At 39.5% G+C, this 16,905-nt stretch overlaps 1 protein-coding gene across 3 annotated transcripts in view; it reads left to right on the top strand.

Moving 5' to 3' along the window:
- Positions 1-16,905, top strand: part of SEC23A (SEC23 homolog A, COPII coat complex component) — a 65,656-nt gene that overhangs the window by 40,611 nt on the left and 8,140 nt on the right. For all 3 annotated transcript variants that reach the window (XM_061159196.1, XM_061159195.1, XM_061159197.1), the window contains exons 17-19: positions 2,706-2,792; positions 5,022-5,177; positions 7,825-7,890. In XM_061159196.1, coding sequence (XP_061015179.1) covers positions 2,706-2,792; positions 5,022-5,177; positions 7,825-7,890 — 309 coding nt within the window. The remainder of the gene's footprint in view (positions 1-2,705; positions 2,793-5,021; positions 5,178-7,824; positions 7,891-16,905) is intronic.

The following is a 16,905-nucleotide window of genomic DNA, read 5'->3' as shown; positions in this document are numbered from 1 at the left end:
ATTTTGTTGCTATTTTTTAAAGTAATTTGTCATAGTTTTTACATTTCTAGAAAATACATTTTTAATTGGTCTAGCTATATATTTGGTCTCACAGTTGTTTGAATGAGGAAAGTAAGTTTTAGAAATATCTTTTTTTTTTTAATTATTTTTTTTCATTTATTTTTATTAGTTAGAGGCTAATTACTTTACAATATTGTGGTTTTTGCCATACATTGACATGAATCAGCCATGGATTTACATGTGTTCCCCATCCCAATCCCCCCTCCCGCCTCCCTCCCCATCCCATCCTTCTGGGTCTTCCAAGTGCACCAGCCCTGAGCACTTGTCTCTTGCATCCAACCTGGGCTGGTGGTCTGTTTCACCTTTGATAGTATACCTGTTTCAATGCTGTTCTCTCAGAACATCCCACCCTCACCTTCTCCCAGAGTCCCAAAGTCTGTTCTGTACATCTGTGTCTCTTTTTCTGTTTTGCATATTGGGTTATCGTTACCATCTTTTTAAATTCCATATATATGCATTAGTATACTGTACTGGTCTTTATCTTTCTGGCTTACTTCACTCTGTATAAGGGGCTCCAGCTTCATCCATCTCATTAGAACTGATTCAAATGAATTCTTTTTAATGGCTGAGTAATATTCCATGGTGTATATGTACCACAGCTTCCTTATCCATTCATCTGCTGATGGGCATCTAGGTTGCTTCCATGTCCTGGCTATTATAAACAGTGCTGCCATGAACATTGGGGTGCACGTGTCTCTTTCAGATCTGGTTTCCTCAGTGTGTGTGCCCAGAAGTGGTATTGCTGGGTCATATGGCAGTTCTATTTCCAGTTTTCTAAGGAATCTCCACACTGTTCTCCATAGTGGCTGTACTAGTTTGCATTCCCACCAACAGTGTAAGAGGGTTCCCTCTTCTCCATACCCTCTCCAGCATTTATTGCTTATAGACTTTTGGATAGCAGCCATCCTGACTGGCGTGTAATGGTACCTCATTGTGGTTTTGATTTGCATTTCTCTGATAATGAGTGATGTTGAGCATCTTTTCATGTGTTTGTTAGCCATCTGTATGTCTTCTTTGGAGAAATATCTGTTTAGTTCTTTGGCCCATTTTTTGATTGGGTCATTTATTTTTCTGGAATTGAGCTGCAGGAGCTGCTTATATATTTTTGAGATTAATCCTTTGTCTGTTGCTTCATTTGCTAGTATTTTCTCCCATTCTGAGGGCTGTCTTTTCACCTTGCTTATAGTTTCCTTTGTTGTGCAAAAGCTTTTAAGTTTCATTAGGTCCCATTTGTTTATTTTTGCTTTTATTTCCAATATTCTGGGAGGTGGGTCATAGAGGATCTTGCTGTGATTTATGTCGGAGAGTGTTTTGCCTATGTTCTCCTCTCGGAGTTTTATAGTTTCTGGTCTTACATTTAGATCTTTAATCCATTTTGAGTTTATTTTTGTGTATGGTGTTAGAAAGTGTTCTAGTTTCATTCTTTTACAAGTGGTTGACCAGTTTTCCCAGCACCACTTGTTAAAGAGGTTGTCTTTTTTCCATTGTATATCCTTGCCTCCTTTGTTGAAGATAAGGTGTCCATAGGTTTGTGGATTTATCTCTGGGCTTTCAATTCTGTTCCATTGATCTATATTTCTGTCTTTGTGCCAGTGCCATACTGTCTTAGTAATATATGTAAGTTGTAAACATCTGGAAAATGTCAAAAAGTGTTTAGAAGAAAAATGGAATCCCACTGCCTGCTCCTGTCAGATTTCAAACTCTCCATTTAAACTGTGAATCCCATTCATTTCTTAAGGCTTTGCATTTGAATTTATCCTTTCTCTTCTGCCTTGTCTCATCTCTCATCATGATCATTCTCATTAACATAGAAACCTTAGTGTCACTCCTGTTAAACAAAAGCCCCTGGACTTCGCTTTGTCTCTAATTGCTGCCTCATTGCTCTGGCCCCAGTCACAGCTAAACGCAGAGAGTTATTTGTTGTATATATGTTCCCATGTTACATTTTCTTCTCAACCTAGATTAGTCAGACTCTTGTCCCTGAGATTATTCTGAAACAATTCTTATCAAGGCCACCAAGCTCTCATCTTGCTGGAACTCACAACAGCGTTTACCCAGTGAGGACTCTGCTTGAAAATCTTTTGCTCTAGGCTTCTCCAACGCCTACAGCACCTACTGGTTTTCCTCCTCCTCATTGCCTGTTCCTTCTCAGACTCCCCCTGCTGGCTTCTCGCTTTCTGAACTCTAAATGTTGGTGTGCTCCGGGCTTAATCTCTGGCTTCTCTAGATTTCCTTGAAGCGGTGCAGTCTAATCACGTAGCTCTAATTGCCATCTAATTGCATGTGATACCCCAGTTTATGTCAGTTCAGGCTGTTTCCTTCTATTTCATATTCAGAACTGTGTTTCCATCTCCAAATTTTCTCTGTCCCAAGCCTTTCCCCTCTCACTCAGTGGTGCTGCACACCGTCAGACTTAGGAATCATCTCTGATTTCCTATGACTAGACTCTAGTTTCAATTGTTATTTCAGTTTAGTGATTCCTCAGAAAATTAAATTGAAACATCCTTTAAGAATTCATAATAGCAAGAGGTTTTAAGTAGTAAGATAATGCATTTTAAAAATTTAAAAGATCCTCAAAAGATAAATTTTTATTTTTAAGTAATTAATTTTTCCTTCTTCCTCTTTCATTATTATCCTCACATCAGCCGGTTCTTCTTGATAGCAGCAGCATTCTTGCAGATCGTATTCTCCTCATGGATACGTTTTTCCAGATTTTGATTTATCATGGTGAGGTAAGATTCCCTTGTGTTTAAAGCTGTGCGCATAGTTTCAGTAAAGTCTTTTAATTCGTATTGCTAGAAGCTTCCCTCCCTTTACTATATGACTAGTGTCTCTATGGTAAACTTTATTTCCATTTTTATTAAGTTAGGTGTAAAATGTGATTCTTCCTTTTGTGAATTTTTAGACTTAATTTGCAGTTGACCTGTCTGTGGTTATTTTGTTTGCACATAATTGGAGAAATGAATTTTATACAAAGCATAGCTGTGAAAGTTGGGTTTTACCTGAAGACACTGAGAAGGGAAGAGTCAGTAGGTGGGCTTTCCTTTTTCTTATTTCATGTGACCATTTAAAAAGTATTCTGGGAAAACAAACAAGCAAACAAAAAAATAAAATAAAATAAAAAGTGTTCTGGGACTTCCCTGGTAGTCCAGTGGTTAAGACTCCGTGCGCCCAGTGCAGGGGGCCTAGGTTTTCTCCCTGGTCAGGGAGCTAGAGCCTGCATGGTGCACCTAAAACCCGACACAGACTCCCTCCCCACCTCCCAAATATTCCACATGAAGTATTTAAAGTAAAAAGAAATATTTCAGTTGATGTTAAAGATTCATTTAAAGCACAAGGTAATTAAAATTTATAACTTAATTGGATTGGTAAATGATTGAAAACAGCAGACTATTTGAGTAGCAATTGAGTTTAATCTAGGTTATTTAGCATAACTCTATTCATTCCTGTATTTATTCATTCAGGAAGTATTTAAGTGCTTCCTCTGTGTAAGAAAGCACTGAAATCTAGGTGCTTTGAGAGATACAGATCTTCTTTTTCATAAACTTATACTCAAGCTTATAGTCTAGTATTCAGGTAACTTGTGCAGATATATTTTTCCAGTGTTATAACTGTAAATGATTTTAGATTTGCAATGTAATAGGGAGGGGGCTTCCCAGGTGGCGCTAGTGATCAAGAACCCACCTGCCAGTGCAGGAGACATAAGAGACATAACCCGGGGTTTGATCCCAGAGTTAGGAAGATGCCCTGGAGGAAGGCAAAGCGACCCACTCCAGTATTCTTGCCTGGAGAATCCCATGGACAGAGGAGCCTGGTGGTCTGCAGTCCATAAGGTTGCTAAGAGTCAGATGCTGCTGAAGTGACTAGGCACGCATGCACTCAGGGAAGATCTTATTCAAAATATCACTTTAAATATATGGGACTTTTAAAGACCTATTGATGATTATTTTTAATTGATACCAGTTACTAGAGCTATTTAACTTTTAAAAATAATGCCTCTGATACTAGCTCTGTGACAGAGCTAGGTTTTTGATTATTTCTTTTGTCTTTCGGTAGTTTTATTTCTTCAAATAGCTCATTAACATGCATAAATGAGAAATCAGAAATTCAGATAACTGTTCCTCTGTTAAATATAGAGATATAAAGATATGCACTGATTGATTCAAGTAACTTAGAAATCAAGCCAGGTTAAATCTTTGGATGATTTAATTAAATGGTGTTTTGGAGTCATTTACCTTAATAAAAGTTGATTCATAAGATCATTATTTTTGCCTTAAAAATATTGATTCAGATGCTCTTTTATAGGTATATTATCTTTATAATATTATTGCTATTATTATTAAAGTTTTTCCTTTTATGTATCTTGTGAGAATGTAACTCCATTGGTGAAGATTCATAATAAGAGGTAATTAATTTTGAAGTCTCTAGGAAATCTTCTCTACCAGAAATCCCCTGTACTTATCATAAGCTTAGGTAGATACCTTTTTGTTGTTGTTCAGTCACTTAGTCATGTCTGACTCTTTGCGACCCCATGGCCTACAGCCCACCAGGCTCCTCTGTCCTTGGAATTCTCCAGGCAGCAATTCTAGAGTGAGTTGCTGTTTCCTTCTTCATGGGATCTTCCCGACACAGGGACTGAACCCTTGTCTCCTCCGTTGATTTGTGGATTCTTTACCACTGAGCCACCTGGGAAGCCCAGTGATACCTTTTAGCTAACTTTAATATGACAAATGTAGTGTTTTAAAATTTTTCTTCATTATTATTTCTTTTTACTTTTAAAGAAGAAATATCCTAATTTTGCATCTGTTTACTCAAGAATACTGAAATTAGTATTGTAACTTAAAAATAAATGGGATAATATTCTATGATTTTCTTACTTTCTGATGATTGTTTCATTTGAAAAAAAAATTTTGGTTAGGCAAGAAAAGAAGTAATAATTCCTTTAATCATTTTAAAATTAGACCATAGCTCAGTGGCGCAAGTCAGGATACCAGGACATGCCAGAATATGAAAATTTCCGCCACCTTCTGCAAGCCCCAGTGGATGATGCCCAGGAAATCCTTCACTCCAGGTTTCCAATGCCGAGATACATTGACACTGAACATGGGGGCAGTCAGGTAATACTCTTCATTTGTTTGCATGTGTGTTGCTGATGTTGCAGTGAGTTGTTCCTATTTGCCTTCTGACGTTAGTTTGAATAGACTGCTTCACCAGGCAAATGAAAAGGAAAGAGATGGGCAGATGGTTTCCAGAGGAAGGTATGCTTTCTTCTTGCCTTAGTTTTTTTTTTTTTTTTAATTAGTTGGAGGCTAATTACTTTACAACATTTCAGTGGGTTTTGTCATACATTGACATGAATCAGCCATAGAGTTACACGTATTCCCCATCCCGATCCCCCCTCCCACTTCCCTCTCCACCCGATTCCTCTGGGTCTTCCCAGTGCACCAGGCCCGAGCACTTGTCTCATGCATCCCACCTGGGCTGGTGATCTGTTTCACCATAGATAATATACATGCTGTTCTTTCGAAACATCCCACCCTCACCTTCTCCCACAGAGTTCAAAAGTCTGTTCTGTACTTCTGTGTCTTTCTTTCTGTTTTGCATATAGGGTTATCGTTAACATCTTTCTAAATTCCATATATATGTGTTAGTATGCTGTAATGTTCTTTGTCTTTCTGGCTTACTTCACTCTATATAATGGGCTCCAGTTTCATCCATCTCATTAGAACTGATGCAAATGAATTCTTTTTAGCGGCTGAGTAATATTCCATGGTGTATATGTACCACAGCTTCCTTATCCATTCATCTGCTGATGGGCATCTAGGTTGCTTCCATGTCCTGGCTATTATAAAGAGTGCTGTGATGAACATTGGGGTGCACGTGTCTCTTTCAGATCTGGTTTCCTCAGTGTGTATGCCTTCTTCTTGCCTTAGTTTTGAGAGCAGAGCAGTAAGATCATTGACTAGCTGACTACAGGTGGTGGTTTCTCCCATCTTCTTCCTCCAGCTCAGCTCTAGTAAAGAGCCAGGGTGGTGTTTTGGTGATATGCCAGCTTTAGTTGAGCAAGTAGATATGAACAACTTAGGAAATGATTTAGTGTACTTTTCTCAGACCACTTTGTTTACTGACAAAGTCTATGAATATGAAGTTTGTGGTAACATAATTTTTGTTTTCCTCATTCTATCATTTCACTTTTCTAGAAAATGTCATGTAATAGGAAAGCATTATGGCATTATAAAAAGGTGTGTAATTTTTAGAGTTATGAGGGTTAAATAAGGTACATATTCATGTAGCCCTTTTTGGCCTTACAGAAGACTCAATTAGGACCCCATACCATACACTCATTTTTTTTTCTGTTTTTTAAAAAAAATTTTTTAATATATTATTTTTGGCCACACTGGGTCTTTGTTGCCACACAGGCTTTTCTCTAGCTGTCATGAGCAGGTACTGCTCTGTCGTTCTGGTGCACAGGCTTCTCATTGCGGGGCTTCTCTTGTTGTGGAGCATGGGCTCTAGGGTGTGCAGGCTGTAGTGGTTGGGGCACATGGGTTTAGTAGCTGTAGCTCCCAGGTCTTAGAGCACAGGCTCCATAGTTGTAGCACACAGGCTTAGTTGTTCTGTGGCATGTGGGATCTCCCCAGACTGGGGATTGAACCCGTTTCTCCTGCACTGGCGGGTAGATTCTTTACCATTGAGCCACTAGGAAAGCCCAACTCTTGAGTCACTTTTACTGCTGCCTTTTAATTCTTATTAGAGGTATATAAATTAATTATAGGTTATTGTAAGTTTTTTCACTTGTTCCTAGAAAGTACAGACCTTGCTTTGTTTATTGACATATCCCTAGTGCCTAGCACAGTATTACAAAGTAGGTAGTAGATATCAGTAACTATTATTCAGAAATGATAGCAATTATTATTAGGGTTTTACTGTATTTATAATAGAAGCTACTATACCCTATTGAGAATTTGCAAAGCTGATACACTTTACATAACTTCTCTCATTTGATTCTCTAGCAGTCCTATTATTGTTTCCATTTTACGGATAATAAAACTGAGACTTAGGTTACTTGTGCCCAAGGAAAACTATAAATGGAGGAATTGGGATTTGAATCCAGGTGTTCTTTAGAAGTAGAAAAAGATTTTGTATGGTACTAAGTTTCAAATGATAGGACTGTCTTGTTCTTTTAATGTGAAATAATAATTTATGAATTGTTCTTTCATTGATGTCTCACCACATGTAGTGCTATATTCCTTTTTAATTTTAGTTATTATTTCATGATGATAAGGCATAGTGGGTAGATGGGCAAAGTGTTGGGCAAGTGCTCTCATGGAATAGCCTACAAGTTTGAAAAAGTTTGAGAGTCATTGTTTAAAGTGAACGAACATGTAGAGACTTTGAACCTTTGGAGACTTTGCACCTTTGTTGATGTTTCAGACCAGGTGTTTGGCAAATGTCACACTAACTTTGTCATAATTGTTGCACATATACTCTTTATATGCTGAGTTTTGAATTCTACAATTTGTATTTGTTACTGTAAATGTTATTATGTATGTGTGATTTGGAGAGGTTACACTTATTTGTAACATATAGTGGCCTACATAGTTCAAGATTTATCTCATTTTTTTAAAGTTTCATTTTAATAAAATTAATTTTATGAAAATATATTACATAGAATTGATTTTATATGGCATAATGTATTTGTTTAGCCTGTATTGACCAAATCTTATATTTGACGGATAATATTATTTCTTCTTTGCTTTTAAGGCTCGTTTCCTGCTTTCAAAAGTTAACCCCTCACAGACTCATAATAATATGTATGCCTGGGGACAGGTAAGTGTAAATAGCAGGTCGTAGAAATTATTCCTTTGTGTTTTTTATAGTTCGTTATTTTAGTGAAAGCTACATTTTTTGCCTTTGCTTTTGGCAATGGTTTCTGTTGGAAAAGTAATTTAAAAAAAAAAGGTGAAAATAGAATTAGCATTTGGTGGCGCCACAGAAAATACAAAAGTGATTATATCAAATATATAGAACCCTTTCATATTTCAAGCTTAACATGTTTCCCTTGAGACAAAAAACAATAAAGTGTATAATAAATGAACTAGAAGGTGATGATTCAGACTTAATCCTAGGCTGTGAGCCACAAAAGGCCACAGTATGCTCGGAGTGATCAGGGATTGTGGTTGAACAAGAGAGGCTGGAGGCCTGGACATTAATTAATATATTTTAGTTTGGTAGAGATTCTACCTCTTGATACACTATTATCACCACTTATCAAGTGTCCAATCTGCAGGACTCTATATTGGTTTCTTCAGGATCCCAGCTCTCATCCCTGACTTTGAAGAGCTTGTAGTCTAGTATTAGAAATAAAACACATACCTAAGTCATTAAAAATACAAGGCAGATTGAGTTGTGTGCTTTTAGGAAAATTTAAAGTGTTATGGGGGGATAGAGGAGATGGAGGGGAAAGGGTCACATGATGGCAGAAGAAGAAATATTTCCTTTAGAGTGCTTATTATTACAATAAGTAGAAATTGTGTGAGGAATGGAATTCTAGGTAGGCGACAGTGTGGACTAAGATAAAGAGTATATGTCAGGATGAATAGTAGAACAATAAACTGGAAATGTAGCTGGGCAGTCAGTTATGGAGGCTCTTGAATACCAGGCTGAGGACTGAGGAGCTGAGTTTGTATTTGCTAAGTTATGGAATGTCATTGAAGGTTTTTGGCCAGAGGGCCAGTTTTGTCTCTTGGATAATATAGTTGAATCTTAAGATTAATTGGAAGCAGTCTGTAAGTTGGAACTGTTTCTGCTGAAGTAATCCAAGTGAGAGAAAAAGAAGATGAGATGGTGAAAAGGAATAGATTTGAGTTATATTTCGAGAGGAGACTCAGTGAGATTTGATTAGCAGTTGCAGGAAAGTAAAACTTACTCCGGGGCCAGACAGCTGTGTGCAAAATCTGAATTCTGATTGGATTCTGGATTAGAGCAAACAGCTTATAAAGAACATAATTGGGATGATTTGTGAAATATATAGACTGTATGTCAGATACTAGTATAGTAATAAATTTCTTAAGAGTAATAATGGTGTTGTGGTTGTACGGGTGATTGTCCTTGATCTTGGGAGATATATCCTAAAGTGTTCAGGGATAAAATGTTGTGATGTCTTCAACTTGCAAAAATGATTCAACAAGAAGAAAAAGAAAAGGAATAATAGATACAAACATAAAATGTGGCAAAATGTTCATCATTGATTTTAAGTTGAGCACTATGTTGGTATTCATTGTACTTTTTTTTCTAAGGTTTGAATTTTTGAAAAGTAGTTGAGGGAGAACAAGATAGTAAGGAGTTTTGAGCCTGGGTAACTGAGGTGAGCATGTGCCAGTAAGAATGAGAGTGAAAAGAAAATGTTTTAAACCTTGAGTTTGAGATACCATCTAGATGCCCAAATGAGTAGGCTGTTGGGTTTGGTGGTCAGGGCAAGGATTAGACAAGTAGAACTTAAAGCCATCACAGTGGATGGTTGTCCTAGGAGAGACTACAGAGGCAAAGGCAGGATGAGACAGAACCTTGAGGAAGTACAGGTGGTAGGAGTATTTTATATGTAATCAGAGAAGTGGAAGGAAAATGGGAGGAATGCCATGTCTTAAGTGGTGAGGGAGAACTTTATAGAAGGAAGAAGAAGGGAGTGACAAACCCTGAGATGCTGCAGGTACTTGATTTGAGGCCTAGGCAGTTACTTGTGCCCTTGCTAAGCAGTTTTAATGTAGTCATTGTGTAGAAGATAGATTGTTATGGAATTAGTGAGTGGTGAAGAAGTGGAGGTCATTAAGTATAAATGATTCTTTTGCAAATTTAGCCTGAATAAATAGTAGAAGGATGATTGTTATTAGAGTAAGGGCACAAAACTTATTTGTAGACTAAGTGTAAGGAGCTAATGTCGGGGAGACACAGAAGAATGGTGTATGGATGTTTAAGCTCCTCAAAAGGAGACGGTGTGATCACATTATGTGGAGTTTAAGCACTGGTAGGGAGGCAGGACATTTCTTTCTGCAAAAGCAAAGAGTGAGAAAAAGGGTGAAGACAGGAAGATTTTGAGGTGCAGAGAAAAACTCATTGCAGAAGCCTGTTTCTTTTCAGTAATTATTTGCTGGAGTGAGAAATGCTGGGGTTAAGGACTAGATAACAGAACAGGTTAAAAACAGCTATAGGGAATATAAGAAAACAATAGAGGATGAATAAAAGACTTACAGCAGTGATGAGGGTTCATTTTGTTTACTAACAATTTCTTGAGCATGATTCCATAATGTTCTTTAGCCAAGCTGTGTAGTTAGGCATTGCATCAAAGATGAAAGAGCTGGGGCTAATTTAGGACTAGAGGTAAGAAAGATGGACATAGCAAAGAGAGCAGAATATTTGAGAGCATTGTTAAACAACTGACTATGGGGCCCAGGCTGGGTAGAAGAGAAATAAAGCAATAATTGGAATTCAGGCCCTTCTTTTTGAATCGAGTGAGTGAGTGAAAGTCGCTCAGTCGTGTCCAACTCTTTGTGACCCCATGGACTATACAGTCCATGGAATTCTCCAGGCCAGAATACTGGAGTGGGTAGCCTTTCCCTTCTCCAGGGGATCTTCCCAACTCAGGGATCAAAGCCAGGTCTCCCGCATTGCTGGTGGATTTTTTACCAACTGAGCAATGAGGAGAGCCCTTTGAATATAGAGGTGCCTCAAAATTTTGCCTTGAATTCTCTACATTTTAGAGAATTTTCTCTGGGTGATTGCATCCATTCCTGTGGCTTCAGCTTTCATTTGAGTCTAACTTGTAAGTCTCCATCTTTGCTTTGGCTTCACAGTGACCTGCAGACTGGAGTTTCTACAACCGCCAGGTGTGGAGCACTGGGGTTTCCTGTAGACATTTCATACGCAGCATGCCCCAAGTTGAGCTCTTGCATACCATCTTGCCTACCATCTTGCACTTACTGACTTGCAGGTTTTTTACAGAGGAGCACACCGTTCTCTCAATTGCCAGGGCTTGGAACTTTAGTTATGTACATTTTCTCCCTTCTGCCCCTAATTATTGACTTATTTTCCCTGGCCATTCCCTCCTTTCCCTGTCATTAATCAATGCCAGGCCCTTGTTACTGTCCACATACTGTGGACAGGCCCAGTACTGTCCACATACTGTTGGAATTACCTGCTGGCACCGCTTCAGCCATTTCCTCCCATCTTGGCACTGGTCAGAGTGGTCTCCCTAAAACAGTTCTACGTCAAAGCACTGTCTGGAAATCTTTAATAATCCCCTGTTGAGTTACTGAAAACTCTGCATTGCTATTGAGGGTCCTTTGTGGTGTGTTTCAACTTTGCCCACTTTTAGCTACTATGTAGTCTTTTTTTTTTTTTTTAAATTTTTTTATTAGTTGGAGGCTAATTACTTCACAACATTTCAGTGGGTTTTGTCATACATTGATATGAATCAGCCATGGATTTACACGTCTTCCCCATCCCAATCCCCGCTCCCACCTCCCTCTCCACCCGATTCCTCTCAAAACATCCCACACTCGCCTTCTCCCAGAGAGTTCAAAAGTCTGTTCTGTATTTCTGTGTCTCTTTTTCTGTTTTGCATATAGGGTTATCGTTACCATCTTTCTAAATTCCATATATATGTGTTAGTATGCTGTAATGTTCTTTATCTTTCTGGCTTACTTCACTCTGTATAAGGGGCTCCAGCTTCATCCATCTCATTAGGACTGGTTCAAATGAATTCTTTTTAATGGCTGAGTAATATTCCATGGTGTATATGTACCACAGCTTCCTTATCCATTCATCTGCTGATGGGCATCTAGGTTGCTTCCATGTCCTGGCTATTATAAACAGTGCTGCCATGAACATTGGGGTGCATGTGTCTCTTTCAGATCTGGTTTCCTCAGTGTGTATGCCCAGAAGTGGGATTGCTGGGTCATATGGCAGTTCTATTTCCAGTTTTTTAAGAAATCTCCACACTGTTTTCCATAGCGGCTGTACTAGTTTGCATTCCCACCAACAGTGTAAGAGGGTTCCCTTTTCTCCACACCCTCTCCAGCATTTATTGCTTGTAACTTTTGGATAGCAGCCATCCTGACTGGCGTGTAATGGTACCTCATTGTGGTTTTGATTTGCATTTCTCTAATAATGAGTGATGTTGAGCATCTTTTCATGTGTTTGTTAGCCATCTGTATGTCTTCTTTGGAGAAATGTCTGCTTAGTTCTTTGGCCCATTTTTTGATTGGGTCATTTATTTTTCTGGAATTGAGCTTCAGGAGTTGCTTGTATATTTTTGAGATTAATCCTTTGTCTGTTTCTTCATTTGCTATTATTTTCTCCCAATCTGAGGGCTGTCTTTTCACCTTACTTATAGTTTCCTTTGTAGTGCAAAAGCTTTTAAGTTTCATTAGGTCCCATTTGTTTAGTTTTGCTTTTATTTCCAACATTCTGGGAGGTGGCTCATAGAGGATCTTGCTGTGATTTATGTTGGAGAGTTTCTTTCCTTCTGCTAACCCTGGGGTTCTTCATTTCTTCCTTCTCTAATTGCTTTATGTGTAGAGTTAGGTTATTTATTTGTTTTTTTTTCTTGTTTCTTGATGTAAGCCTGTAATGCTATGAACTTTCCCCTTAGCACTGCTTTTACAGTGTCCCATAGGTTTTGGGTTGTTGTGTTTTCATTTTCATTCATTTCTATACATATTTTGATTTCTTTTTTGATTTATTCTATGATTTGTTGGTTATTCAGAAGCGTGTTATTTAGCCTCCATATGTTTGAAGTTTTAACAATTTTTTCCCTGTAATTGAGATCTAATCTTACTGCACTGTGGTCAGAAAAGATGACTGGAATGATTTCAATTTTTTTGAATTTTCCAAGACCAGATTTATGGCCCAGGATGTGATCTATTCTGGAGAAGTTTCCGTTTGCACTTGAGAAAAAGGTGAAGTTGATTGTTTTGGGGTGAAATGTCCTATAGATATCAATTAGGTCTAGCTGGTCCATTGTGTCATTTAAGGTTTGTGTTTCCTTGTTAATTTTCTGTTTAGTTGATCTATCCATAGTTGTGAGTGGGGTATTAAAGTCTCCCACTATTATTGTGTTGCTATTAATTTCCTCTTTCGTACTCGTTAGTGTTTGCCGTATATATTGTGGTGCTTCTATGTTGGGTGCATATATATTTATAATTGTTATATCTTCTTCTTGGATTGATCCTTTGATCATTATGTAGTGTCCTTCTTTGTCTCTTTTCACATCCTTTATTTGAAAGTCTATTTTATCTGATATGAGTATTGCGACTCCTGCTTTCTTTTGGTCTCCATTTGCATGTAATATTTTTTTCCAGCCCTTCACTTTTAGTCTGTATGTGTCTCTTGTTTTGAGGTGGGTCTCTTGTAGACAGCATATATAGGGGTCTTGTTTTTGTATCCATTCAGCCAATCTTTGTCTTTTGGTTGGGGCATTCAACCCATTTACATTTAAGGTAATTATTGATAGGTGTGGTCCTGTTGCCATTTACTTTGTTGTTTTGGGTTCACGTTTATACAACCTTTCTGCATTTCCTGTCTAGAGAAGATCCTTTAGCATTTGTTGAAGAGCTGGTTTGGTGGTGCTGAATTCTCTCAGCTTTTGCTTATCTGTAAAGCTTTTGAATTCTCCTTCATATCTGAATGAGATCCTTGCTGGATACAGTAATCTAGGTTGTAGGTTATTCTCTTTCATTACTTTCAGTACGTCCTGCCATTCCCTTCTGGCCTGGAGGGTTTCTATTGATAGATCAGCTGTTATCCTTATGGGAATCCCTTTGTGTGTTATTTGTTGTTTCTCCCTTGCTGCTTTTAAGATTTGTTCTTTGTGTTTGATCTTTGTTAATTTGATTAATATGTGTCTTGGGGTGTTTCGCCTTGGGTTTATCCTGTTTGGGACTCTCTGGGTTTCTTGGACTTGGGTGGCTATTTCCTTCCCCATTTTAGGGAAGTTTTCAGCTATTATCTCCTCGAGTATTTTCTCATGGCCTTTCTTTTTGTCTTCTTCTTCTGGGACTCCTATGATTCGAATGTTGGGGCGTTTCACATTGTCCCAGAGGTCCCTGAGGTTGTCCTCATTTCTTTTGATCCTTTTTTCTTTTTTCCTCTCTGCTTCATTTATTTCCACTATTTTATCTTCTACCTCACTTATCCTATCTTCTGCCTCCGTTATTCTACTCTTGGTTCCCTCCAAAGTGTTTTTGATCTCATTCATTGCATTGTTCATTTTTAATTGACTCTTCTTTATTTCTTCTAGGTCTTTATTAAACATTTCTTGCATCTTTTCAATCTTTGTCTCCAGGCTATTTATCTGTAACTCCATTTTGTTTTCAAGATTTTGGATCATTTTTATTATCATTATTCTAAATTCTTTTTCAGGTAGATTCCCTATCTCCTCCTCTTTTGTTTGACTTGGTGGGCATTTTTCATGTTCCTTTACCTGTTGGGTATTTCTTTGCCTTTTCATCTTGTTTAGATTGCTGTGTCTGGAGTGGGCTTTCTGTATTCTGGAGGTCTGTGGTTCCTTTTTATTGTGGAGGATTTACCCAGTGGGTGGGGTTAGACAATTGGCTTGTCAAGGTTTCCTGGTTAGGGAAGCTTGCGTCAGTGTTCTGGTGCATGGAACTTGACTTCTTCTCTTTGGAGAGCAATGGAGTCCCCAGTAATGAGTTTTGAGATGGGTCTATGTGTTAGGTGTGACCTTGGGCAGCCTGTATGTTGACGTTCAGGGCTATGTTCCTGCGTTGCTCTAGAATTTGTGTGGTATGTCTTGTTCTAAAACTTATTGGCTCTTGGGTGGTGGTTGGTTTCAGTGTAGGTATGGAGCCTTTTGGACGGTCACTTATTACTTAAAGTTCCATGTAGTCAGGAGTTTTCTGGTGTTCTTAGGGTTTGGGCTTAAGTTTCCTGCCTCTGGATTTCAGTTTTATTCTTCCTGTAGTCTCAGGACTTCTCCAACTATACAGCACTGATAATAAAACTTCTAGGTTAATGGCGAAAAGATTCTCCCCCGTTAGGGACACCCAGAGAGGTTCACAGAGTTACATGAAGAGGAGAAAAGGGAGGAGGGCGATAGAGATGAGCAGGAGGAGAAAAAGGGGGACTCAAGAGGAGAGAGACAGATCTACGCAGCTGTCTGTTCCCAGAGTGTTCTCCGTATCTCAGACACCTACAAAGATTCACAGAATTGGATTGGGAAGAGAAGGGGAAAGGAGGAAATAGAGGTGTTCTGAGGTAGAAAACAGAGAGTCAAGATTGGGAGAGAATAATCTTCGGTTTAAAAATAGGGCTTCTCTTCTTTTTTTTTTTTTTTTTGTAAGGTTATGGTGTATTGAAAATGAAAATTAAGGAGTAGTAGAGGAGTACTAGAGGACTTTAAAAGAAATAAGAGAAAAAGAAAAATAGAAAAAAGAAGAGAAAAAGGAAAGAAGAAAAAAGAAAAGAAAAGAAAAAAAGAAAAAAAAAAAGTAAGATTTTTTTTTCCCTAATTAAAAAAATCGTAAAAGTCTATGAAAATGAAAGTGAAGGAGTAATTGGGGAGTAATAGGGAATTTTAAAGGAAAATAAAAGAGAAAAAATAGAAAAAAAGAAAAAAAAATTTTTTTTTTCTCCTTCCTTACTTAGAAAAAGAAAAAAAAAAAGTAAAAATATATCTAGGAATTTCTCTGGAGCTGTTGCGGTCAGTGTGGGTTCCGCTCAGTTTCAGATGGCTCCTCGTTCCAGCTTACACTTCTCGATATCTACAGGCCCCCTCCAGTGTAGTCCGTGTTATCTACGGGGATTTTAATCTGTTGCACCAGTCCCTTCTGAAGCGGTTCCCTTTGTTTATTTGGCTTCTGTTTGCTGGTCTCTTCAGAGCCTCATTTCCGCCCTGACACAGGCGGGCGGAGGTGGACTCTTATTTAGGTAGATAGTTCGTCGGTCTGCGGGGCGGGGCTGGCGCTGCAGGGAGAGGCTGGCGCTGTGGGGACGGGCTTGCGCCGCAGGGACAGACTGGGGCTGCCAGGAGGGGCTGACGCTGTTTTCTCCGTCTGCGCTGCTCAGGCTCCCGGCTGTTCTATATGGAGCGCGCCCCGCGCTGCGAGAGGTTCCAGCCCTCGGGTGTTCCACAAAAGCGCGGAGGGAAAAGCTGCGCCTGCTCTCTGCGCCTTCCCCGTCAGAGCGGTCCAGGCAGGCAGGCAGGGGCTCGGTGGGCGCACTCTCCCCAGGTGTGGCGCGCCCACTCCCTTCCGCAGACCCAGTCTCAGTTTCCGCCGGCGCCAGTCGGGTCCGCGCGCCTTCTGCCCTCCGCGTCCCCAGCCCCAGTCCCCGCCCGCGCCGGTCGGGTGCCTGCGCCCTGGTCTCGCCGCGACCTTCCCCTCCCCCCTGCCTCCCGCCTCCGGCGGGGCTGGGCCGGTCCGCAGCCTGCGAGCTCTTCTCTGGACTTTCTCGGTCCCTTTGTTCTGCGAACGGCCGGCAGTGTGTTCCGGCCGGTTAATTTTCTCTCTCTCTTTTGGTCTCCCACAGTTCAAGTTGGCAACTCACAGAAGCTCCCTCCGATTGTCCTCAGGGCACTCAGGCCCGGACCCTACCCCAAGCAATGCCGCCTAAGACTCCCTTCCCAGGACGGATCTCCGTCCTTAGCTCTTTTGTCTCACTTTTTATCTTTATATTTTGTCCTACCTCCTTCCGAAGACAATGGGCTGCTTTTCTGGGCGCCTGATGACCTCAGCTAGCGATCAGAAGTTGTTTTGTGAAGTTTGTTCTGTATTCAGTTATTCTTTTGATGAATTTGTAGGAGAGAAAGTGGTCTCCCCGTCCTACTCC

The sequence above is a fragment of the Dama dama genome, chromosome 13 (assembly GCF_033118175.1).
Source record: "Dama dama isolate Ldn47 chromosome 13, ASM3311817v1, whole genome shotgun sequence".
In the NCBI taxonomy this organism is placed as follows: domain Eukaryota; kingdom Metazoa; phylum Chordata; class Mammalia; order Artiodactyla; family Cervidae; genus Dama; species Dama dama.
The sequence above is the reverse complement of the archived record's forward strand: the minus strand, read 5'-3'. Positions and strand labels throughout refer to the sequence as shown.